We start from the raw sequence: 25183 nt of genomic DNA, 5'->3' as shown, positions 1-25183 counted from the left end.
ACATGAAATATGCTATGTCTAAAGAATGAAAACCACGAGGGAAAACATTGTTCTGGCGCGATAGAGTTCATCTCTTTTCGGATAGATGGCGCCACGTGCTGTGCTGTGCTGTGCAGGCCAACTCGTGGTGATGCAGTCTTCAGAAAGCATGGCTGTCAGTGCCTTTGAAAAGATCGCGAGTGACTATATAAGAAGGAGCCGTTGATGCCTATAAATGAAGGAGTCACTTTGTGCAAAGGGGATAATAATATACAATGTTGTGAATTGGATACAGAACTGAATACATACATCTATTTTTATTGATATGATGGTAGATCCTTTCTCGCTGCATTCATATCTCTTCCACATCAATGGGATATACTATATCTAATAAATAATATTAATAATAAGTACTCTCATAGGAAAAATACATGTAGCACAGAAGCGGACATGCACACAGACACTATAACACGATGAAAATGCTTGCTCTAAGGCCACTTCAGCAAGCTATAATGCATACTGAGTGGCCAAAGTGAGTTAGTCAGTCACGCATGAGCCTCAGAGGCAGGTTAACGTGACAATCGTCGTGATGTGGTCCAATCTGCGGAGGAAAATACGAAAATTTAATTATAATGCCGTTAAGTACAGTACCCTTTCAATGCAACAAATTGCAGAGCACTTACATTCATAATTTGGCTATCAAATCCATTAGAATCAAGTGACACAGGCGGTGGATAAGTCACTCACCAGTGCCTCAGAGTTTATGGTGTGGAAAAGAATCACAGATCGGCAGATGAAAAAATATTCAGAGAGAAGGCAGTGGTTGTCTCTCCCTTCTTAGCAGCGGCTTTGACTATGTACTGCCCGACATCAGTTGGCAGGCAAGATGGGATGGTAAGCGAGTATTCTTTATCATCTTTCTGGAACTTGAAACGGGGCGTGGATTCGTCAATGGGTTTACCATCCTTCACCCAGGTCAGCTTCAGGGGCTCACTTTCAAAAGCAATCTTGAAGGCTGCCGACTTCTCTTCTTCAACTGTCTGTGATTTGGGGAACTTCTTCACGGCTGGCTGTTTCTTCTCCTCGCCAGGGACTGAAACGTCAGAGAAAATGAATGACTTCTAGATCGTGTTAGAACCACTAGGGAAGGTGGTACATTGCGATGCCATTTCTGAGAATAATCAAGTTTCTGTAAAGGACTTGATCTACGCAAAAGTGCAGTGTGAGTATGTATGGAGGAATAACATTAAAAATTTAGAGGCCATTTAAGTAAAATTAATTGTAAAACATAAGAAAACCAGGTCTCGGATATACTTACTTATAACATTTACTGTGCATGTGCTGAATGATTCGCCGATATCATTGAAAGCCTCGCAGGTGTAGGTGCCCGCATCCTCTGGGAAGATTTCGGCAATCTTCAGGAGGTACGTGTCACCCTCAGTTACATACTGGAAGTCCTTGGAAGGCTTGATTTCCTTCTCGTTGTGCAACCAAACTACATCGAACTTGGTAGCGCCTCCAATTCTGCACTTGAGCGTGTGGGGAGTACCATCTTGGACTAGTTCAGAAACGAGGTGCTCAACAATTCTTGGGATCTTGTCTCCCTGGCCTCCTTTGCCATTGACCTGTTGTTCCATTGGGGTGATCTTGAGGACACAGGTGGTTTCTGCTGTGCCTAAGGAATTGTTGGCTTTACACACGTATTTGCCTTCGTCTTCTGGGAATACCTCGTTAATTGTCAGTGAAGCCAGGCCTTGGCGATACTTGAGATCAATGATGTCTGAGGAACTTAGGGGCTCACCATTCTTGAACCACGTGACTTGGGGCTCTGGATCACCCTTGACTGTACATTTCAGACACAGGGCTTCACCATCCTTAACATTAAGCGTTGGGGGTAGTTCTCCAGAAAATCCTGGGGGGCCCATCAACGAGTCATCGGGAGGCACTACAGAAGAAATACATTTGTTTGTCACAGTATGATTTTTAATGTATTTTTAATGTGTTTTCTTGAATTTGTCCTAGGTCTTTTTGAAATAAGAAATCTTTAATAGATACTATAACTGAAAGTAAGATATATAACACAACGCTGTTGATAAATTCCCAGTATTCTTTGCTGAATGCTCTACTATAATTAAACTTCTGCATGTACAATCTATTAAAAAATATTGGTTATGAATAATTGCTAATGGCCATTTAAGGCTTATGGAATGACTTGCTTACAGGAATGCATAAGAGGTATAATGAATCCCCGATAAAATCTAACATGGAAAAGAAATGAAAGTATGAGCTAAGTGATGTTAGTCACTTCCTAGCTCCGGGAGGAGAGATGGAAGGCCGAAACTTACACTCAAGCTCCTTCGTGGCCGAACGAGATCTTGACGTCGTTCCTGTGGAGTCTTGCCTCTTGCCGTAAGGTTTGAGTTGTCTCTTGGACCCTGATGTCGCCGTCGTTGAGGAGGAGGACGAGGAGGACGTTTCAACTTTGGTGGAAACTTTGGCTTCTGATTTGGCGCTGGCGCTGCTGCCCGTTACGGCGATGGTGGCAGCAGACTGCAGAATGGAGCAGGTAGGATGGTAGTAGTGGCATTAGTGGTAGTAGTAGTAGTAGAGATGGTAGTAGTCACAACAGGAGAAAAAATAATAAGGCAAAATGCTATTTTTGGTAGTTCTACAATACTGGGAACATTCAAGATTTGGGTAGCAATGGCAAAATATAAAGTAGAAGTGGGATAGTCACAAGAGTTGACGTGTCTCATGTAGTTTGAGCGTGAGATAAGTGGCGAAGGAAATGTTACAGAGTAATAGCAACTATGTGAAGAATGACTGGTGTACCAAGAATGAGAAGAGTTGACAGCCGACATTCATATCATTGTACTCAACAGCCACTACAGATGATATGATGCGCTGCAACGCAGAACAGTTACTCAGAGTTGGGGGAGTTCCTCCCAATATCATGTTAGCATCTAGATACTTTATAAGTTAAGTTGTGTTCAGCCTGGGGCTCGATGCCAAACATTTTAACAATGGTGGAATATCTGTGGGTGAAATGTCATGATTCTGTATTTCATTGACACCTTGCTGTATCTGAAACTTGAGGATGTCCATAAATGTATAACAGATTAGTCTTTAAGTAGTTCTTGACGATGCAATTAATGGGCTAAACATCAAAATAAAAATATAATGTGACACTCTTTCACTAACTTAATGTGCCACATGTATGGTTAGCCTCTCGAGATCAATTGAAAAAAATAAAGGGGAGAGTGAGAAATGAAAATAAAGAATTTGTAAAATGACAAGTAAAACATATATAAAAAGATGTTAAAACTCAACATCTATAAAAAGACGTCTAGCTATAACTAATTTATTATTTTATTTTGGGACCTATTACGAAGACCTGCTCGATGTCGCATTCTGCCAAAAAGAATTCAAGAACCAGTGGATTTTGAACTTGTATTTTTGAATCGGATGTCTAGGTTGACTGCTCTGTTTGATATATTGTTGTGAACATTAGAATAAGGACCTATACATACACATTTTTTAAATATATTCATTGAGTATTACACGTGCAGCTGGGCACTTGTCATATGGACATGTAAAAGCTTACAAACTCGCAGGTTCTACTAAAGCAATGTCTGTTGGTTGTATGCTTCAGTGAAATGCATACTTCTGAGAATGATGACAATAATTCCATAGACATTCTTCCAGAGAAGAAAAAAATTGGGGATGCCATATAAAAACCTACATTAAAATCGAGCACATGACACTGTGGGCCAAAGGACTGGGGAACCGGGGAGGTTGTCATTCACAGAAACGTCAACAAGCATTCTGGTTCTCGGCAGATCATTTGAACGTCGTTCCAACAGCTGTCACATTCGCCTGGACTACGTACGGTTGTGTTCACTGGACATTTCGGCCATAACTGGTCGGTTCATTCGGAGGGAACACCGAAGCGTGTCCGGATAATCGAGGGGGCTGTTAGTTTCCGGCAATGCACACCTACGCCGCCACGTGTTAACATCGCAGAGGGTCTGCTTAGGGGTGGGGGTGGGGGTGGGGGTGGGGTGGATTCGTCCAGAAATCACAGCTGAAATGTATTGAGTTAACACAACCGCAAATTATGTGACAAAGGGGACGAATCGTCCAGAGCTCTCATGGACTTCTTCGACTGCATCAGGACAGGATGGTTTCCTCCACAACCACTTCAATCTGTTGTTAGAGGAGCTCATATAGAGACAACTCGATCTCGCGCAGAAATGTCAAGTTGGTGAAGAAAATGTTAAGTCACACAGAAAGATTCTGGTGCGACGTTGATTACAGACATATTGGAAATATTGAGCAGATAAGCTAAGAAGGAGGTACAACACTGGAGACAGAAGCACGAAAACTAAGATCTCGAAATCCATTAGGCTTCTAAATGAGTTTATGGTCTCTGAGGTTGCCAAGATGACCGGGAAATGATGTTAATTGCGTCAAATCTTCAATATTTACGTGAATTCACGAAAAAAACAAGTATCCACATATAAAGGTTTCAAGTCCTAAATAAAAAAGTTAATAGGTGCAACAAATATGACGAATAAACTGTTACAATTTCTGGGTTATTTAAGCATCAAATGATCTCGTGTTATTTAGAGCAGAAAAAGACAGAATATAACGTAATAATCATTTGCAAAGAATAATCATAAATCAACAAAGGATGATTAAAAACAATCTTCTTATTTAGCATAATACTGAAAGCATGCATAAACATTTTTTGAAAATATAATATATCTCCCCAGGTTACTGATGCATCAGTCATCATCAGTCTGTGAAATGAAACACACCACATATGGTTCCCGCTCTCACAATGCTCTAATATTTACACATTCTCTCTTGCTTACTCTTCTAGCTATATCCTCTCATACCCTTTCTCATTTTTCCTGGTGTATAAATATTTCTTTCATTTTCTGACACTCATCTCTTTCTCTCTTACGTCTACAGGTTTACGAGCTCTCTTACTCTCTCATTTGCCTTCTTCAGTTGCCTCTCATTTGCTTACACTTTAATTAACTCTCAATTTGCCTACATTTCCATTATCTCTCAATTTGTCTACACTTCACTTGCATCTCAGTTTGCTTACACTTCAAACAAGCCTTATTTGCCTACACTTCTATTGCCTCTCAATTGCCTATACTTCAATTATCTCTCAATTTGTCTACACATCAATCACCTCTCTGTTTGCCTACACTTCAATCACCTTTCAATTTGCCCACACTTCAATAATCTCTCAATTTGTCTACACATCAATCACTTATCAATTTGCCTACTCTTCAATTACGCCTTTTTTGCAAAACCTCTAATCTACTCTGCCTGTAGCTTTGAATTCTCTCTCTCTCTTCTCTCTCTCTCTCTCTCTCTCTCTCTCTCTCTCTCTCTCACCTTATGGGTTGAACTGAAGTAACTGGAGGACGAGCTCGAATCTTCGATTCTTATGGCGGGAGTGGGAGGCGGTGGCATGTCTTTGATGGTGGTCTCGAGGTACCTTCGGTCTGTTGAGGGGAGGGGAGGAGCAGGTGGTGCAAATCGGAAGTGCAGGGGCAAGGAAGGGAAACAGTACGGCATCAGGTCAAGGATCATAAAAAAGGGGGTGTTATGTGGGGATGGAATGACAGGAGGAGCGAAGGACAAAGAAAAACTGTATTAGTACATTCACATTGGTATGATTTTAACATTCAATTTTTTTTCTCTCATCTAATTGACTTTTCCTACGTTTAAAACGTTATCTCAAGGACTGATATTCAGTGTTATGGCGACTGAACTTATTTATTGATATTTACTACCTCTTTTTTTTTTCCTCGGAGCATATTGGGAAACATCTCAAACATGATTTATGAATTCATTCATTTTGGTTCTGATTTCTTACTAACTGTCTTTGAGAGTAAAATAATGGATACGTCATTCTTCGTTCAAAGATAACTGCTGCCTTATAGGACCCAGGTTCGAATCCTGCCGTGTGTGGATAGTTTCTTCCTTTCATTCCCAATCTTTAGATTCAAAAGTTGTCATGCAACGTACCCAGAAAGATTAGGGAATCGAGACGAAGAGATATCCGCGAAATTCAAATGAACACCATTTTTGTGTGAAGATATTCAGCTGGAAAGGCGTCTTCCACTGGGCGCTTATGAGGTCTAAACAAGGCTAATATTCAAACGGCCGGGTTCTAAGGAAACAGCAGTTATTTTCAGTGTTACAAATTGTCCGTTTTCAACGAAAAACAAACTCGTTTAAAAAAAAGCTACGAATCTAAAACTAGCATACATCCCTTTTCTACCTACCACATCTATTAGCGTCACTAGTATATTCGAAAAAAAAAAACTCAAGTGACCTTTCATTTTGTTTATTTTGGGGAGATGCAATGCATTCCATCTGTCTTGGAGCAATCACAAAACAAACGCAATGATCTTCTCAAGAAGCAAGTGTTCAAAAGTTCAACATTTGAATCAGCACTAACAAAAGCTCTCGTCAGTGCTTGAGACATGAAAGTGAACTGGAAGTTAATTAAGGCAGCATTTTGGTTCTCAAAACCTTCCTACGTCATCTGTTGAGGTTCAATGGAAGTGTTCGGGCTGTTATTTGTGCATAAATGGAGAGATATTACAGGTATAAATACATATGTGCAATTAATAGGAATGTACATTTTTTCACTGGATTAACAAACTGCCAAAAATGAACACAAGCTACAAAAATATAACTCATGTTTTTGGACATCTATTCAGGAAGATCGTCCTTAAAAGATAAAAAAAAGAAAAAAAAGGCAACCCTGAATTAAAAATAGAATCCTTTAATTGTAAATATAATAATAAAATCATGCAATACCACTGACCATTAGAATAATCTAAAGTTACTCGGACCTAAAGGTTATCTTCGGAGCAAAACAGACATGATTAAAATCCATGCAGGGGGGGAGGGGAGGGGCTGCTTTGACCCCAAAATGGAGTCTTCCTGACATCAAACTATAATTTGCGTATCAATGGCACTCATTTCATCCCATGACTGGAATGCAAACTTTATGTCCTCGCGGCAAAAATAAAAAGAAAAAATTGCTGACAAAAGGATCAAAGTTAAGGAACATTTGGCTAGAGAAGCAAATACCACGAAAGGATAATGAATTCAATAATCCCAACGGAAAAAGAGAGAAAAGTTAAAAAAAATACTTTTAATTACAGGAGGTTAGAGATTAGTATGAAGCCAAAAGGAATACATAATAAAAATGGAAACTAAGCTGAGCTACATCGAAGAAATGACTGAAACTCGCCATAAGTAACATATGGGAGAACATCGAGGTCTCTCGCTTTTGAGAGCACTTCTCGAGAACAGGACGTGAAGGTCAATTACGTCAATACAAAAAAGTAAATTAATCATAACAATAATGATAAAAATAAAAAGCAGGGACCCAACAGAGAAGTAGATCCTGTTTCTAGGAAAGCTTCGCGTTTTATGAAAGGATTACGAGCGTACTTATATACATATATATACAATTATTTACACAGATATACACATCCATATACATTACGACAGGCAACGCATCATGAAGACCAACGAGATAATATCAACGCGAATTGCTCCTGATCTGAGAACCAGAAGAACGAAACGGGAAATGGAAGTTCAGTTGGCGAAAGCTTAAATTCTATTCCACTTCGACACAATATTATGGTGATCAGGCAAGAATATCTAGGGGAAAATATTATAAAATGTTAACAAATGACCAAATGGAAGGACTGCATATAACTTGTATTTTTCTATTCGTATTTGCAATAAAAATCAGGAAAGGCGTCCAGACAGCTACTACATTCTTTGAAGCAGTAAGACAAAATCCACACTTCCGAGCGCGTGAAAGCAGTTGCTACATCACTGAGTGAACTAACATCGAATATTGAAGGTAGATATTTAAGTATTCACCACCCGACGCTTTCAATTCCTGGCTGTTGTTCTTCTGTTGTGATCCTTCCGGATGTTCTACACGACATACAGACTTAGCAAACGTAAAAGAAAAACATAGGAAAACAGCGCATTCACCGCAACACCTCAATCACGAGTGTTACTGCCGGGTTAAAGAGCAAATGAAAGGAAATAAGTGAAAAAAAGAGGAAATAAAAAAAGGGGGTTAGGGTTAGGTCAAGCATTATTACCTTCCGTGGATAGATTCTTTAGTAGATTGGTCTGTTCTGGAGTTACCTCAACGCCTTTTGGGGAAATTGTTTAAAAAAGTAAGAAAAGATAATCGTGTTAATGAAGCAGTGGGCATGTACATGAAGTGCTCTGTTAACTACTTATGTTTGTTTCGTCTTAACTTGGGGACAAGGGGGGTAAGGGAGGCCTTTGTTGGGGGGGCGAGTCTTTTTTGCTAAAGGGATGGAGGAGGGTTCGTGGGGGGTGGTAAGTCTATGTGAAAGGAAAGAAAAAGAGAAAAGAAAAATTACGATTTACAGGCGGAAAAACATGCCAATTGCATCGTTCATCTTTTATTCACATGTCACTACATAATACTCGCTTCGTTATGACTACAGATCTCAGACTCGAAGCCATCACTTCTCTTTCATTTTTCCCTTTGTTTTTTGACATAAACAACATCAGGGACGAGTATTATGTTTGATAGCAATAATTTTTTTGCTAACTATAATTCTTTCCATGGCCATATATACAAGTCAAAGGAACTACTGATGCTTTAAGAAAAATAATTGAAATTTTGTTTCTACGGAAAAATGACCAAATAAAAAGAGCTACACATGTACCCAACATTTTGAGAGCATTTTAATCATAAAAAGAAAGAAGAATAATAGTTCACTGTACAAATCTGCATGCATATATGTGTATTTTATATATATACATATACATATATATATATATATATATATATATATATATATATATATATATATATAGAAACCGTCAATAAGAGGTTCCCCCTAATAGGGGGAGGCTACAGAGAAATAAGTCATTATCATGTTGACTATTCCACTGCTGAAGGACGAACATGACAATGATTGTTATTAAAGTCTTTCTTGAACTACCTCCTGTTGGGGGGAAAGGACTTATTGGTGGTATATGTAGAAATATGAATATGTGTTATATATAATATAAATATAATATATATATATATATATATATACATACATATATATATATATATATATATATATATATATATATATATATATATATATATATATATATATATATATGCACTGTAGGTAGGTGTGTGTGTCTGTGTGCAGTATGTTTGTATATGTTCCTGTGATTCTAAAGGAAAAAAAGAGATATGTGGATGAGAAAAACACTTCAAACAAAATAAAGCAGCCCATAATTCGCCGTTTTCAAAATAGTCTCATCTACAGAAAGGCTGTAGCGGCGAAATATATACATAATAAATAGATAAAAAAAAAATACATCATCGCGCTTTTCAAAATCTGTTTTCGTCTTTCGGTGAGTGACGTACATTGATAAGGAAGAAGAAGAAGGAGAAGAAGTAGAATTGTCCTAATGAAGATGATGGGAATAGAGGTGGGGTGAAAGTTTTTTTTTTTTTTTTTTTTATGTTTTAGAGTTGCGTTTGGTTGTTATTTGCTCTCCCTCCGCAGCCGAATCGTCAATAACCATAAACTTGGCTCAAGAATGGTGTATTACACGATTCGCTCGGGTATTTCATCACAAGAAGTATTGTTATTATTATTGATTACTCAAAGTCTCAAGCAAAAGCTCACGCTAGAAGCATCCATTAGCTACTCTAAGATACGTCCAAAAATAATGCAGAGATGTTAATAGTGTCATCTCTGTCAAGCGCTCACGTAGCGGTGAACAAAAATGTGGTGTTTGTAGTGGTCAAAGCAAAATTGGCTCTTTCACGATGCAATTTAATGGTTTTTTTTTCTTTTTCTTTTTTTTACAACCGGAGTGACACCGGCGTCTACAGCTCACGTTTGGTCAGACTTACAAACCTCGGATAGGGTCACGGGGTTCGAGAATGGAGAGGAGGAGGCCGAGGAGAGAGAGCCACTCTGATGCAGAAAAGCAAACGAATGCAAAGTGATTCGTCTCTCGCTTCTAATCGGGAAACTTTCGCGCGTCTTGAACACAGTCTTCTAAACTGAAATGAATCTCGGGTCATATCTCCTCCTAAATTTATTATCATCCACTTTAAGAACAGATGTGACAGCGAGAAAAGACGTATATAATAAATCAGTGACCTGCGTTATGGGTTATACCCAGGGTTATCACAACCCAGGGTTACACTTGGAGGGAACGGAGGTTTCACATAGCCCGTGGGTATACTACATAACTGCGTCCTGTCACTTTTAAGCAAAATGTAAACGAGTGGAATGGTTTTTCCAAAGCGGTCCCTTCTCTTCCTTCCTCGTCGCTCGGTCCTCGATTCTCGAGCCCGCATGAGGGGTATCCGGGTTTGGGGCCGTAGACAGGGGTCATCTCGCGATTTTACCTGAGAAATTGAGGCCAGACATCAGAGAGGTTTGCTCGGCAGTTCGATCTCCGTGGCCTTTGTTGAGAGAGATCGAGAAACTAGGTTGAAAACAAGTCTGTTCTTGTACCAAAGGAAACAGATCGGAAGAGAAGACAGAGCGCCAGCGGGAAGCTAAAGCTCATTGACAGACATTGAGAGAGAGAGAGAGAGAGAGAGAGAGAGAGAGTACAGGATACTCCTCCAGATTAGATCTTTCTAAATGCCCACAGGAAAGTACAGCCAAGACACCAAGTCTTATTTAGCCGTATTGTTGGTCTTGGAAACTGAATGACTAATTCATTCTGTTGTTTTTGTTTTAAAAAATCAAGACCCAAAGGAAGAAAGTAGCATTTCTTACGGGGAAAATAGTATTTCATGAGTCTTCATCAACTGTCAGTGTCTAAAGAAATTATTTCTTAAGCTAAAGGAAAGATTCGTTAAGGTAATTCAGAGAGCTGGGCATTTACATCTCCTTTGCTGAATATAGATATATATGACAAAAGTAAATATGAGAAAAACGTTACAACTTTGAACTAAATCATAATAACTGGAGAGACATGACAATTTCAGCTTAGCAGTAAACAGCGAAAAGGAGGGAGAAAAAAAGTCATAATATTTCTAAGCGTTAATAATTTCTATTGAATCTTGACATCTAAGTCATCTGGAAACGCAGAAACAAAACCATGTCGTCACATGTGACATGATTTCAGACAATATTCTGTTATTCAGTTAGTGTTCGTTATTCTTTATTTTAAAAGTTAAAGAATGTGACATCCACTAAAACGTCTGATTTAAAGAGAATGATTAAGAAGAAGAGCGAGATTAGGAACATCTATGAGAACTGGAAGCTATTGTCGGGTTAACAAAAAACCATGGCACCTTGTGTGGTGTAGCTGTTCAGCGTTTCAGCTCTAAAGGACAAGACTAGACTCGTTAATGACTGATTAAGTTTAGTGTTACTGATCTCATCGTCTATGAGAATTCCTCTGTGAACTCACTGCTGTTTAGTTAGAGAACTGAAGCAGAAGAATTGCAAGAAGCCTGCGCTAGATTTAACGCCTTTAGATTAGCTGTGGTGTAGTATTTTAATGGAGATTAAATCGAAAATAAACCTATGTAATGAGTGTAAGGAATAAACAGGAGGTTTCGAGTCATGAGGTTCAATTTCCTTTGGCAATATTTCTCTTCTGATTTATAAGTTCCATTCAATTCTTCCTCGTGGTGAGGCAACATTGCTGAAGTTAACCGGACTTGGAGCCCAGAAAATAAGATTAATCTGGAGTGAGATATATTCTAATACCTTCAGCTTAAATGAAGTATTTCACAGATAGAAAAACCTCCTGTTTACCTAAATCCAATGCTCTTATTTTAGATACAGTATATAAAAGAAACGAAACGAAATTAAGAATTTATCGTTTTATGTGCGTGTTAGGGTGCTGTTCATTGTAAAGCAAGATTAAGAGTATATATAAATTTAAATGAGAATTACTCGGTATCTAAAACTAAAGTATATTATCAGTAAGAATTTTATCGTTTCCGGTGATATCAAATTTATTTCATATATTTCTTCTGTTTTGGAAAACTACTGGGAAATCTCATTAGAAAAAGACATCATTTCCAATCTGTGTCAATGCAGATTCAATATATCAGAGTAAATAAACACGAAGAAGAACTTGAGCATTGTTTGTACGAGATGCCTTATATCTCTAAAAGTGACAAGGGGCGTCCCAGAGGAGACTGGCGCTTACCTTCTACTATGACAACACAGGAGGTCTCGTCCATGCCGAGAGGATTGGATGCCACGCATCTGTATTTGCCCGAATCGGAGGGTTTGCAGTTGACGATCTCCATGGTGACGACGCCGTCGGCGTGGGACATGGAATAGTCGGATTTGGAGAGCTCCTTGGCGCCCTTGAACCATTTCACCGTCGGCGTTGGCTTTCCGGACAGACAGCAGAGGAGCTTGCACGTCTGGTGGCACTGGATGACGCGAGGACGGAGCAAGAAGGTGAAGCTGGGCGTGCTGTCGCTCTCCTCCTGCCACATCTTGTACGAGAGGGGCTGTCGGCGGCGGATGATCTGTTCTTGTGGTTTGTACTGTGGAATCTCTGGTGGTATGGCTGTCACGGGCAGAGAGAGAGAGAGAGTGAGAGAGTAATGTTGGTATGCTCAAATGGTCTTAATGTATAAATATAAGAACTTCTTTCATTCCTCACTAAGGTGCCAAGCATGTACTACGTAAAGATTCAAATCTTCCCAAAACGACAACCAGAAAGGAGGAAAGAGCTTACGCATGACGTTCAAGAAGACTGGTTCTTCTCTGGCACCGTAGGTGTTTTCTGCTCTGATGATATACTCGCCACGGTCGCTCAGCTTGACGCGGTTGATGATGAAGGAGTAATCTTCGCCAGAATACCTCTTCATGTACTTGACCGACTGTCTGAGCTCCATGTTGTTGTGAAGCCAGCAGACGGTGGGAGCAGCCACGGCCACGATTCGGCAGGAGAACTTCACGCTCTGGCCCTCATAGGCGAAGGCGTTCTGTGGTCGAATGACGAATCGGGGGCAACACTGGCGTCGGTCTGAAACAGGGCACCACCATCATATTACATGAACGAGTCCGTCATTGACGTCTCACAAGAGATGCATGATTGCAAGGATATGTCACGGTAAAAATAGTTTCCAACTGACCATCACTGTAAGACTAATAAACAGGGGAAAAAATCGTTTTCCCGCCAACTTACCGAACTGAGTGTCATGTATTCTGTACTTCTCGAGGTGGAGTTTCCTGAGGGAGGAATACTCAGCCAGGCGGCCGATGGGCAGAAGGAACTTCTCCCATTCCTTGTACTTGGCTCGGATTTTGTCGCGAATAGGAATGTATCTCATCATGTCGAATGGTTCCAGTCTAGGGGAGTAGTCGCCCCTTAGCCAGGCGTGTCTCAGGCACTCGTGGGCGGTCATGCGCTTCCTGTGGGTGGGCCAGATAGAGGAACATCATAAAAAGGACTTTGTGAGGATACAGTAAAAAATCCGATTGATTTTAAATTATGTATATGATATATATTTTCCAGTTTTCCTCCATTTCGCATGCCCATTTATATGCAGTCCTAAAAGGTGATACAAATATTCACATACGCATTCACACGAATACATACATGACTATCAACTTGGCTCTGTGCTAATCTTTAACAAGATATTGTTTTCCATAGCCACTAGCATATACTGACTGCTTAAAACCTATCTTCAATACATTACAATGTTGCTATGGGTGACCTTTTCCCTTAAAAATAACACGACCTATGTTATCATCCTAACTAAACATTTTCATTACTCCGTAAGAAAAACGTTGTAGATCTTTTTTCAACATTACTTCCAATGAAGAATTACTTATTAATATATGGTGTCCATAAACAGGGAATAGCATGACGCCATTTTGCCCTTAAAGTACGAACAATCATAACGACTCCAAACCCAGATCAAAAAGAAGGATGTATTGTAGGGTTCATGCCCTCGTCTTGCAACTACCCTCTGAAGTCTGGTGTAAAACAACTCAAGAATAATAAGCAGTGACTCAACGATCCCTCCTGAATGACAAGGAAAGAGAAGACTTACTCTGTGTGCTTAATGAGGAGTCTGCGGATGAAGTCCTTGGCCTCATTGGACACGTTCTTGAAGGCTTCCTCGTCGAAGTCCCAGTCACAGGCCTTGACGTTCTTGAGGGTCTCGATGTCGTTCTCCCCGGCGAAGGGCGAGAGGCCACTGAGCAGGACATAGGCGAGGACACCCACGGCCCACATGTCGGTGTAGAAGCCGACTGGTTCTCTCTCAACGATCTCTGGCGCCGCGAACTCGGCAGTTCCGGTGGAGATCTTGACCACCTCGTTGGGATCCAGCTTGGTGGCAAGGCCGAAGTCGATGAGCTTCACGTTGGTGGAGTTCTTGGTCTGGCACATGATGTTCTCGGGCTTCACGTCTGCAGGAGGAAGGAGGAGGGGAAGAGAGGGGGCGTGGCCCATGGGAGTCAGAGGACGAGGGAGGAGGTCACGAGCGAGAAGAGGAGGGGGAAAGAAGAGTAGAAAAATATTACCACAACAGCAGTACAAAATGTTTGATGCTAAGAATAATCACAGGTTGCAAGATGAAATGTGGCGTCAAAACAGATTTTGCATTGCGCTTAGGAAACCCAAGAGAAAACCAATACAATGATCTCATATAAACTCATGAAATCACAGCGGGATAACTGACATGAAAGAGAAATGGTACGGTACATGGAGTAGCTACTAATGTTGGGAACATCATAAATCGCATTGTTATTTTTCAAACTACTTCGCTGAGCGTTCTAGATAATATTCTAAGAGGTATGCATAATCTGAGGAAAATGTATTTCTATTTGTTTACAGGAGAAGAAAATACTTTGCTCTACTTTCCTAGACGCTGGCAATCATTCATCACGGTGAACGAACTATGAAGGGTATAAATGGAACAAACACAGCTACACAGAAAGGCAATGGTTCGAGAAATACTTGTAGAGACGTGAAAGATATGATGGTTTTTTCGAAAAAAAAACCTAGTTCCAGAGAGCAATTGTTATTTGTTAAGAGAAAGTGATAGGGAAAAAAATGAGCTGTACTGACTGTGAAGTAGTCCAAGATAATTTGATCTTCGGAACTGCATTAGACTTCAAACATTCCACCAAGGTAATAATGGTTGGCTGGCATGATATATATATATATATATATATATATATATATATATATATATATATATATATGTATATATATATATATATATATATATATATATATATATAGCATGGGAAGTGACAGAAATTTCTTTTCTATTATATGACAACAATATTGTGCTCACGTCTGAAAAACACGAAAAGAGTGATTTACAGGGAGGTACCTATCGGGACTTGCGACACAAAACAAAAACCCCGTCGGAAAAACATCGAGAGTTAATCGGGAATGAAAAACGCGAGACTGGAAGAATCAGAGCCTCTCCGTCTGGTGAGATGCTCGACTACTCGAATGGAGAGCTGGAAACGAAATGAAAATATCAGTGAGCAACATTCGGGACCATCTTCCTGTGCTTCTTCAGCTTCGCATCAGTACCAGATATGGAGGGATTTTTCTACTTGGAACAGAAAGGAAGGAGCGGGACCTATTCTCGACTGGAGGCAAACTCGAATAAATGACAGTGCGTGACCTAAAGGAGAGTGAGTGGTTTGGAGCAATAGAAAAGGCTGGGATAGAGAAGATGTTCAACAGTGGAATGACATAAACTAAAATGATTGGCAAGGTTTCCATTCATTTTCTCCTTTGTAACAGTTTCTGAAAGAAGTCAGCCACGTAAAACAACTCGACGTAGAGACAGGATGAATCGTTACTTTGTCCAAAAAGAGGCGGTTATGCCAACACTCATTCTACTCTACTTATTGTTAGTATTATAATCTAGCATAAATTAATCTTTATCCGTCCTACAAGATACTCCAAGGTTGTGTAACTTATTCGGTGTCTGCCATTCATCAAAGAGGAGAGTATGACTGAGATTGGTTTTCATATTGATTTGTTCATACAAAGCAACGTTTGAGGACAGTGTCAAAATACGTAGTGAACTGCATTTAAACAAAACGTTAATATCCTGAAACTATACATTACACATCAGAAGGACTATTTTGCATGGGAAATGGGCAGTGTGTTTTTTGTACTATAAGATATGCATACACATAATATGTAGTTACAATTATATATATTCAATGCAATAAGAATGCACAAGTATATCATATCACAAAGATTAAAAACAGAAGGAAAAACAACCTTTTGCCTGTTACAGTATCAAATACAGCTTCAGTCTAAGAAATCTGAGTTTCAGAGATGACTAAGCTGCGCCTTAGTGGGCCTTTTATATCAACAGCTAAAGCTATAAAATGAAACAAAATAAACTCAAATAAAACAGGTGAACAGAAACTTAAAAGTCTGTTAACATTCTTCTAGCGGAAAGAAATAGATTAAACAGAAAGGAGCCCAAACTTGGAGTACCTACAGGTTCTCTGAAGGACAGACAGCGTGCAAAGTTAATGAGGGAGGAACAGTGGGTCCTAGACACGTGAATTGCTGTGGTACCTATGAGAGTCAATGAATGAAGAAAGTCATATTGTGTTTATTCCTTTCTTTCTTCTTCCTTTTTTCCTTCTCTCGGAGAAGTGAGGGTTTGACCTCGGTTGCATGTGACCTTGGTAAGCTATAAGCATAAATGTAGTACATACACATATACATAATGTATGCATACGTATACATACAATGAAACCTAATAAACAAATCTTGTTTCTATAACTGAGGATGAGGGTAAGAGTTATTTGTACAAGAGATATGTAGTCAAGAAGACTAAAGAGTAGCAGAGCGGCTTTTTCTCTTTTTTATGAAATAAACTAAAGACAATCACCATTCGTGAGAGCTAAATGAACAAAAGTAATAATAATAATAATAATAATAATAATAATAATAATAATAATAATAATAATAATAATAATAATAATAATAAAAGGAGAATTGCAGATGAATGTCACGTATTACGAACCTTGGTAAAACGGTTCATCAAATTCGATTTCCCTATCGCACATGATTTTCTCCGGTCTGATGCCTGGAGGGAGAACAACATGCTTTTAATATAAAAAAAACCCCTTCTCTGGCTGCCAACTCATGTTCACACAGTCCTACACACGAGACACACACACACACACACACACACACGCACGCAAAGGGTCATTCACTTCTTTACTCTGGCTACAGAGAAGCGAGGGTTTCTGGAGTGACTGTCCTGTCGCCAAGATGGAATCCCTTCGTTCAAAAAAATATTATAGCCTTAGGAAGAGGAAGAGAAGTGGGGGTATTGTCTCATGAAGGGCGTCTACAGGTATACTACATCAACAGCTCAGTGCCAGGCACGTGACCTACGCTCGAAGCTGACCAGTGGTGCACTCACTGGGTCAGTCATCGAGAACTTGCACTGTGCCTTTTATTGAGGTGAAATGCAGTGCTCTAATTTTGCTAAAGAAGATTTCAGGCCAAGACATTCCATCACAATAGTTCCTCTCATTTCACTTCTTTACGATGACTAGAGACGGGGGAATGTCTAAACTAAATACAGAGAGAGAGAGAGAGAGAGAGAGAGAGAGAGAGAGAGAGAGAGAGAGAGAGAGAGAGAGAGCTATGAAGGGGAAGGCATGAGGCGTCATTTCCCGAGCCACCCATTTCTTGCTCGTCTTAAAAGCTCAGCTCAGCTCCATCTCTTGGTAGCCCTCATAACATTTGTCATCCACAAAGAACTTTTACTTCAACAAGTTTGTATAGAATTTTGTGTGCGCCACAGGGGCTCATGTGATATGTGACAGTGTATGTGTTTTATATGGAGGGAGAGTGTGATTTAACATTTGAAAAACCATATTTATAACAATTAATGATAAAACATTCTACTGTTAATCGTTGTCTAAGTATGTCACACGGACGGGGTGGATTGACTATTATAGAAGCCAGATGACTTAATCTTTTAATGAGCATATACTATAAACAAGCAAAGCAGCATAATGTACCCCTAACAGGAAAATTAACTTGTCTGCGTCAAGGTAAAAAGACAAACACTGTTGTGCTGGCTAAGAGCTTTCGCCCAAACAAACGACCGTCATTGCATAAGAAATGCAAAAAAATTCTCTGAACACAATCTTTCAGGCAACTTCTGTCTTTCTCAGTTGAATATTACTGTGAGGTTCGCCAGCCATACTTCTTTCACTACATTCCTCAAAATTGAAAAGCCAGATATATTTTGCAAATAAAATGAGCCGTTTCCACTGGACTCTAAGTGACTGAATGACGCTATACGGTGCGTATTGTGCCCCTTTGAAAGGTGCGCGTTGAGACGGTAAGGCAAACAAATGTAAACTAAGAAGAAGAGGCAAAACGTTCGTTACTTGGAGAGAAAAATTGCTGTAAAATAGTCTCCAGTTGGAAAGGGAAAGAAGAGGAACGTCTGATTGTAAACACAGCTGGATATATTGTCGTCTCGCGGGAATATAAGAGGAATAATCATTGACAGGAAAAATGAAACGTCACTGACACCCGGGTAACCCACTGGATAACACAGTCCATTCAAATGTGACATCTGGTATCATGGGACAAGACTATCATTTAAGAACATATGTCTCTGTTTTAGTTAGCAAATTTTTGGTGAGAGTTTCTCGTTAGAGTGAAAAATCATAACAGGTGAGAAAATATAAAACCTTCAAGTGTAAGGCAAAGGTTTGTCTTTGCAAAGTTAAATATTTGTTCTTTTAAGGCGAATGACAGGTAATTAAAAACAATGGAAAATATTAGTTTTTCTTAAACAAACGCTATACTGCAGGTCCTAAAATTAATTAAAGAGATTTTCCCGCCAACTTCAGGCCAGTGAATATGACGTCAGGTCTCTGTTATGCGGTTAAAAACAGCGAGAGGGAGCCAAGGAAACGAAAGTGTGATGAACATTCACGAAGTTCAAGGTAGCCATCGCATTTCGTTTGCCGTGACAGATGGACTACGAATCTTTAGGCAACAAATGGACAGGACAAGCACTGTAGTAACTTGTGTTCCATTCGTGAAGAAAGAAACTCTAACAAGGGCAGATTAATATAAAAATAGCTCTATTTAAGGCAAAGAACTTCTCAGACAAGAGAAATATATATATATATTGGCTGCAGCTCCTGAACTTCGGAATGCGGGAGAAAAGAATTAGGAAGTTGTAAGCAATAATGAGAGAAAAAAAAAGACTTTCGAAATATGCAGTAAAACTAAGGAAAACATGCAATGAAACAAAATAAAAAACAAAGTTGGCAACCATGAGAAAATGACGTGTACAGTACAGAAAAAGTAAATAAAAATAGTTTAAGACCATCTCTGAATAAGTCATAACAGTCAGTGTTTGGACTCTTAGCAACTGTATTCAGAAAAATGGCCAGCATACTTGTTTTTTAGCTTAAAAATCTTAATTTAAAGTACAAAAATCATTAAGTTTATGTAAACTGAAGTTTAAAAAATGATGACAATCGATTTTGTTGTATTACCAGTATAACTTTATCACTATCATTAAAAAAAAGGGGATATATAAAGGCAAACTTCAGAACTGAACATCAGAACTCTCAGGAATGGAAAGTATGAAAACAGGAGAAAAATGATGAGGCCAAAGTCAAAATACTCGAGACTTAATCAGTTGAAGCTGAGGGCAATCACAGGAAGATAAGAGAGCAGCAGGGAGAGTTATGTTGAATCACTAATTGTCTCGTTTGACAACTGGGAAATGAAGCGAAAATCATAATTCATCAGTCGTCAGCCAAATGCTGTCAGAAGCTTGTACAGATGTACGTGATGTTTTGACTGACAATGAACTGTTTGGCATATTTATATAAATGCATAAACAAAAGGAAGAAGTCATGTGGGAAAGGGAAACAGGAAACTGTAGAGACCGTAACAGAAAGTAAACCCAAGAAAACGAAATAAATCCATATCAAGAATAAGGACTGAAACAGAAAATGACTGTAATTAACCTGTAAATACTGCAGGTAGATTAAATGTTAGCAAGTGAAGGACGTCTCTGAGATGAGCGAGTTAATGCAATAAGTGTTAGTAATAGTATTTTAGTTGCTCAGTTGTGTCATCGTTTGAATTTTTTCTTGCAATGTTTGTAAAAATTCTCTAGGGAATAAATTGTGGAGAGTATTTGCTGGACTGGCAATGAAATTTCAGCATCAAGCATGTACAGTGCTAGAATTCTAAACTTGATTATCATATAGAGTGGGGCAGCTCGCACTGGGTATTGGTGGCAATTTGATTAAGTGTTTATTGTATTGCCTGCATTATTAGTTATATATGAGCGCGATCAAACTCTGAGATAACAGTACACTTGTGAACCTCTTGCGAAAGATGGTTCCATCCTGAAAAGAAAGAACTCTCGGGGAGAATTTTGTGCCTCATGTTATTCAGCCAAAGAAAGGCTGTACACTATTTATGGCCTTCCACTTTAATATACCACTGACTTATGTGCGCTCTTGCTACAGAGTTACTTTCCTGAACTAAAGCTCGTCCACAGGGTTATTGAGACAGCCCACAGAGTAAGGGGAAAAGTCTAGAAAGACACTCACCCAAGTGGATAATGTTCTTCTCGTGCATATGTTTAACACCTTCGCATATTTGTCTCATGTAATTTATGACTTCTGCTTCAGACATGACATATCCTTCAGCAGTAATGCGTTCAAAGAGTTCTCCTCCAGACAAGCTGTAAAATGTGAGGAGAAAATGAGAATGTTAATAATCGATTTTACAAGCTAATAATATACAATATCAACCTCGAGTCCATATTTCGATTTGGATTGCCCCACAATCTCATGAATTTTAGTTTCCTTTTCATTTGAATCTAAAATGAAAACTAAGAAATATCTTCTACTGCACTTACAATTCGAAGATCAGGACCATTTCATCGTCATCCTCAAAGGCATCATGAAGGTTGATCAGCTTAGGATGATGGAGGTGATTCATGATGTCAATCTCTTTACGGATCAACTCCTTCTCCATAGCAGATGCCACAGGAATAAATTTGGCAGCGAAAATGTTTCCAGACTTGCGTTCTCGGCAGCGGTGAACAACGCCAAAGGCTCCAGTACCAATTTCTTCGAGGATGTCATAATATTCATAAACTGAGTCATGCTTGATGTCAACAGGCTGTGGTACATATTTGGAATACACATCAAAGACAAACTTGTCATAGTCATCGACACTTTCCTGTCTGCCACGAATCTTCTTTCCAGTCTCGTCAAGTTCGTAGACCTTCTTCTTTGGTTTCTTGACCTTTGGTGAAGGAGTTTCGACAACACTAGTAACTGGCGAGGGATCAGATCGTCCATAGACATTTTCAGCATATATTCTGAACTGATACTGGTGACCAGGGCTAAGACCCTTGATCTGAGCAGTTGTCAAACGAGTATTTGTGCACTTGATCCAGGATTCCATGGGCAGCTCACGTTTTTCAATGATGTAGTTATTGATATTAGCACCACCATCCCAAGCTGGTACTTGCCAGGAAAGGACACATTCATTGCCAAGAACACTTTCAACCTTAGGCAGGCGAGGTGGATCAGGGCGGTCTGTCAACGAAAAATGCATTTCCATATATTACATTTCATAAAATGTTTTTGCATAAAAAATTCCAAGAAAAATTACTTCATTCTACTCTGTTACTTTCAGCAATAAATAAGCACAGTAGGTACCATTTGAAAATTATCTCCACACAATTTATAAATTTATATGTTAAAGACAAATAAGGACTGCTACGTTACTTATAAACTTAGCTCACTTAATGTTTTCATCAAATTAATAAATTTGGGATACCCATAGATTTTTATTTGAGATCTGAAAACCATGCATGACATATAAAAAGTTCTACAATGAAAGCAACTGTCTTTAGATACTATCACAATGTATTTATTATTAATAAGATAAAAAGTTCTACAATGAAAGCAACTGTCTTTAGATACTATCACAATGTATTCATTATCAGTATTTCCCTTGGAAGTTAAAATTTTCTCTACAGACCTGAGATCTGGATCTTGATAATAACAGAGTCAGATCCAAGTTCATTCTCAGCAGTAAGACGATAATTGCCAGTATCTTGGTGGTTGACATCCCTGAGAGTGAGGATCGCGTGTCGTGACTGAGTCTCAACAGAGAAGTGTCCGCCAGACTCAATGGTTTCTCCATCACGTTGCCAGGTGATGCGTGGCCGAGGATTACCAATGAAGGGAATCTTGATAACAGCATTTTCTCCTTTGTCAAAGAAGGCAGTGTCACGGAACCTAGGTGGCACATTGATCTTAGGTGCCACTGATGGAGAACAAACAAGAAAATAATTATTTTTGAATAACCCTTATAGCACAATCTAGTCATTTAGAAGAATATTGTAAGAGATTGTGTAATGCAATTGAGCAATGAGTAAGACAAAAAATACTCACACTTGATGGAAAGTTCAGCTTTGGTGCTTCTGATTCCACCAGAGTTCTGTGCACGGCACATGTATTCATCTTCATCTTCACCATATACATCATTTACAGTAAGAGTGTAAGTATCCCCATCTCTGTTGATAGCGTACTTAGCACTTCCGCAAAGTTCACGCATTCCCTTGAACCAGGAGATAGTTGGTCTTGGCTTTCCAGTGATTTTGCAGGTGAATGTTCCACTCCTGTGCTGTAATGCCATAATATTTCTAAGAGGAGTCTCAATAACTGGAGGTGTGGCAGCATTGGGATCTTTAATCCTTACAGATGTTGAGCCAATTGATGGTGGTGACATACCAGCTTCATTTTCAGCAAAAACTCTGAACTCATATTGACGGTCCTCAATGAGGTTGGCTGCATTGATCTGGGTGGCTGGGCAGATGTACTGATTAACCATAGTCCATATGCTTGAACCAACCTCACATTTTTCTATCCAGTAGCCCTTGATGCGAGAACCACCATCAGTCTCTGGTTTAGTCCATTCAAGATGGGCGAAATCACCACCAACTTCGGTAACACTTGGTGCTCCTGGAGCTGATGGTGGATCATATGGTGCTTTGGCCTTAATCGGGTTTGTACCAGTTAGAGGTGGGCCCATACCATTATCGTTGACTGCCATAATTCTGAACAGGTATTCTTGACCTTCAGTGAGTCCCTGGACAGTGAAAGTAGTGTCCCTACAGAAGGAATTGATTGTAATCCAGTTAGCATAAGTAATATCCTTGCGTTCAACAACATAATGTGTGACTGGCATACCACCATCGTAGACTGGAGGACGCCAAGAGAGAGTGCACATGTGACGATTGATATCTGTAACTTCCAAAGGAGGAGATGGAGCACCAGGTACCCCAGTGATGTATACATCAAAGTTACCAGTAACTTGTCCAGAATCATTCTTGACTGTAAGTGTGTACTGACCAGCATCTTCCTTGACAACTTCCTTGATGAAAATGATGATAAACTCATCAAACACTGTAAACTTGACACGCTGGGACTGTTCCACTGGGACATTATTCTGCATGAGTGTAACATCAAGAGGCAGATCGCCAGTGAAGTAGATCTTAATCTTTGTGTTGTCACCCTCTGGTAAGTAAAGGGCACTGTGCATCTGAGTAATACGTGGAGGATTACCAATCTTTACATGGGCAATTGAGGTGGCTTGGCCAGCATCGTTAGCAGCAACACATGCATAATCACCCTCATCAACTTCCCACATGTCTGCAATGGTAAGCTTAAAGACACCATTGCTTTCTTCAGCCATAATGCGCCCACCAAGAGTAACCTCCCGGCCATTCCTGAGCCAGCGACCCTTGGGAACTGGTTTACCTTCAGCTTCACACTCAAGTGTAACTGACTTATGCAGGGCAACAGCAGTGTTTTGCAAGTTGCGAATAAAGAATGGTTTTTCTCCTGGTGCAGCCTCTCTAACTTTAACTGCTGGAGATGGATCTGATGGATCAGATTTGCCTGCAGCATTGATAGCGTAGACCCTAAATTCAACATCACTGCCTTCAGTAAGATTTGTTACTGTGTATGAAGTATCAGTGATATTGTAATCATTGCATTTGACCCAAATACTGCCAAGTTCACGCTTTTCAATCATGTAACCAGTGATGCGAGAACCTCCATCACTTTCTGGTTTAGTCCATTTAAGGTCAACGTAGTTACGTCCAATCTTGGTGACCACAGGTGTGCCTGGTGGTGAGGGTACAGCATACTTGCCCTTGAGTTTAATAGTCTTACTTGGAGGTGAATATTTACTGAAACCGGCTGCATTCTTAGCCTTGACTCGGAATTCATACTCATGGTTGACGAGAAGGGAATGTACATTATATGTGGTCTCCTTTACTAAGAAGTCATTTGCTGCAGTCCAGTTACTATCAGTTACATCACGGAATTCTACCTTGTATCCTTGGATCTTCGAACCACCATCTGAAGCAGGGCGATCCCAAGTAAGGATTGCTGAATTGATATCGTGATCCAAGATGTTGGGACGACCAGGAGGATCGGGAACAGTGAATGGGAATTTGGCTGTAATAGGGTCCACTGTCTCAAGGGGATCTGATACACCATACTGATTCTCAGCACGGATACGGAAGTGATACTGCCTGTTTGGCTCTAGACCAATCACATCATAATGGCACGATCTTACAAAGGCAGTAACCTTAGTCCATACTCCAGTATGTGGTTCCATGCGCTCCACTTGGTAGTTAGTGATTGGAGAACCACCATCATCCAATGGCACACGCCAGGCAAGACTGCAAGTTTCTGGTGTAATATCAGACACCTCTAGTGGTCCTTGAGGTGGTGAAGGCTTATCTACAACCAAGACCTTGCATGTACCTGAATCAGCACCCTCAGTATTGGTGAGCTTGATAGTGTATTTACCACTGTCTGCCCTCTTTGCACTCCTGTTGTGGAACACAGTGGATGTAGAACTGCTCATGTGGAACTGGACGCGATCATCAGGAAGAACCTCGTTTGGTCCAATCCACCATTGTACTTTAGGTTGTGGAGATGCAATGAAGGGTACAGTGATGGTAAACTCTTCACCAGCAATGACTGTCATGTCACGGATGCTGAGATCAGATGTAATCTTTGGTGCACCTGGTGAGAAATAAATAAAACAATTATTT

General features: G+C 39.8%; 1 protein-coding gene across 33 annotated transcripts in view; it reads right to left on the bottom strand.

Moving 5' to 3' along the window:
* The window catches only part of LOC135219896 (twitchin-like), a 143004-nt gene that overhangs the window by 647 nt on the left and 117174 nt on the right, over positions 1–25183 (bottom strand). For 26 of the 33 annotated variants that reach the window (XM_064257076.1, XM_064257060.1, XM_064257062.1 and 23 more), the window contains 14 exons: positions 22506–25154; positions 22090–22377; positions 20954–21641; positions 20643–20776; positions 14087–14447; positions 13216–13442; positions 12763–13053; positions 12220–12591; positions 10451–10507; positions 5395–5504; positions 2325–2529; positions 1298–1924; positions 727–1072; positions 1–580 (listed from right to left, as the gene is read on the bottom strand). The exon at positions 1–580 is cut by the window's left edge and continues 647 nt beyond it. In XM_064257076.1, coding sequence (XP_064113146.1) covers positions 759–1072; positions 1298–1924; positions 2325–2529; positions 5395–5504; positions 10451–10507; positions 12220–12591; positions 12763–13053; positions 13216–13442; positions 14087–14447; positions 20643–20776; positions 20954–21641; positions 22090–22377; positions 22506–25154 — 6323 coding nt within the window. In that variant the 3' untranslated portion in view covers positions 1–580; positions 727–758. The other 7 variants (XM_064257061.1, XM_064257071.1, XM_064257083.1 and 4 more) reach the window with 7 other exon arrangements.

This window comes from Macrobrachium nipponense, chromosome 1 (genome assembly GCF_015104395.2).
Source record: "Macrobrachium nipponense isolate FS-2020 chromosome 1, ASM1510439v2, whole genome shotgun sequence".
Lineage (NCBI taxonomy): Eukaryota > Metazoa > Arthropoda > Malacostraca > Decapoda > Palaemonidae > Macrobrachium > Macrobrachium nipponense.
Note: the sequence above shows the minus strand (reverse complement) of the source record. Positions and strands in the feature narration are given on the sequence as shown.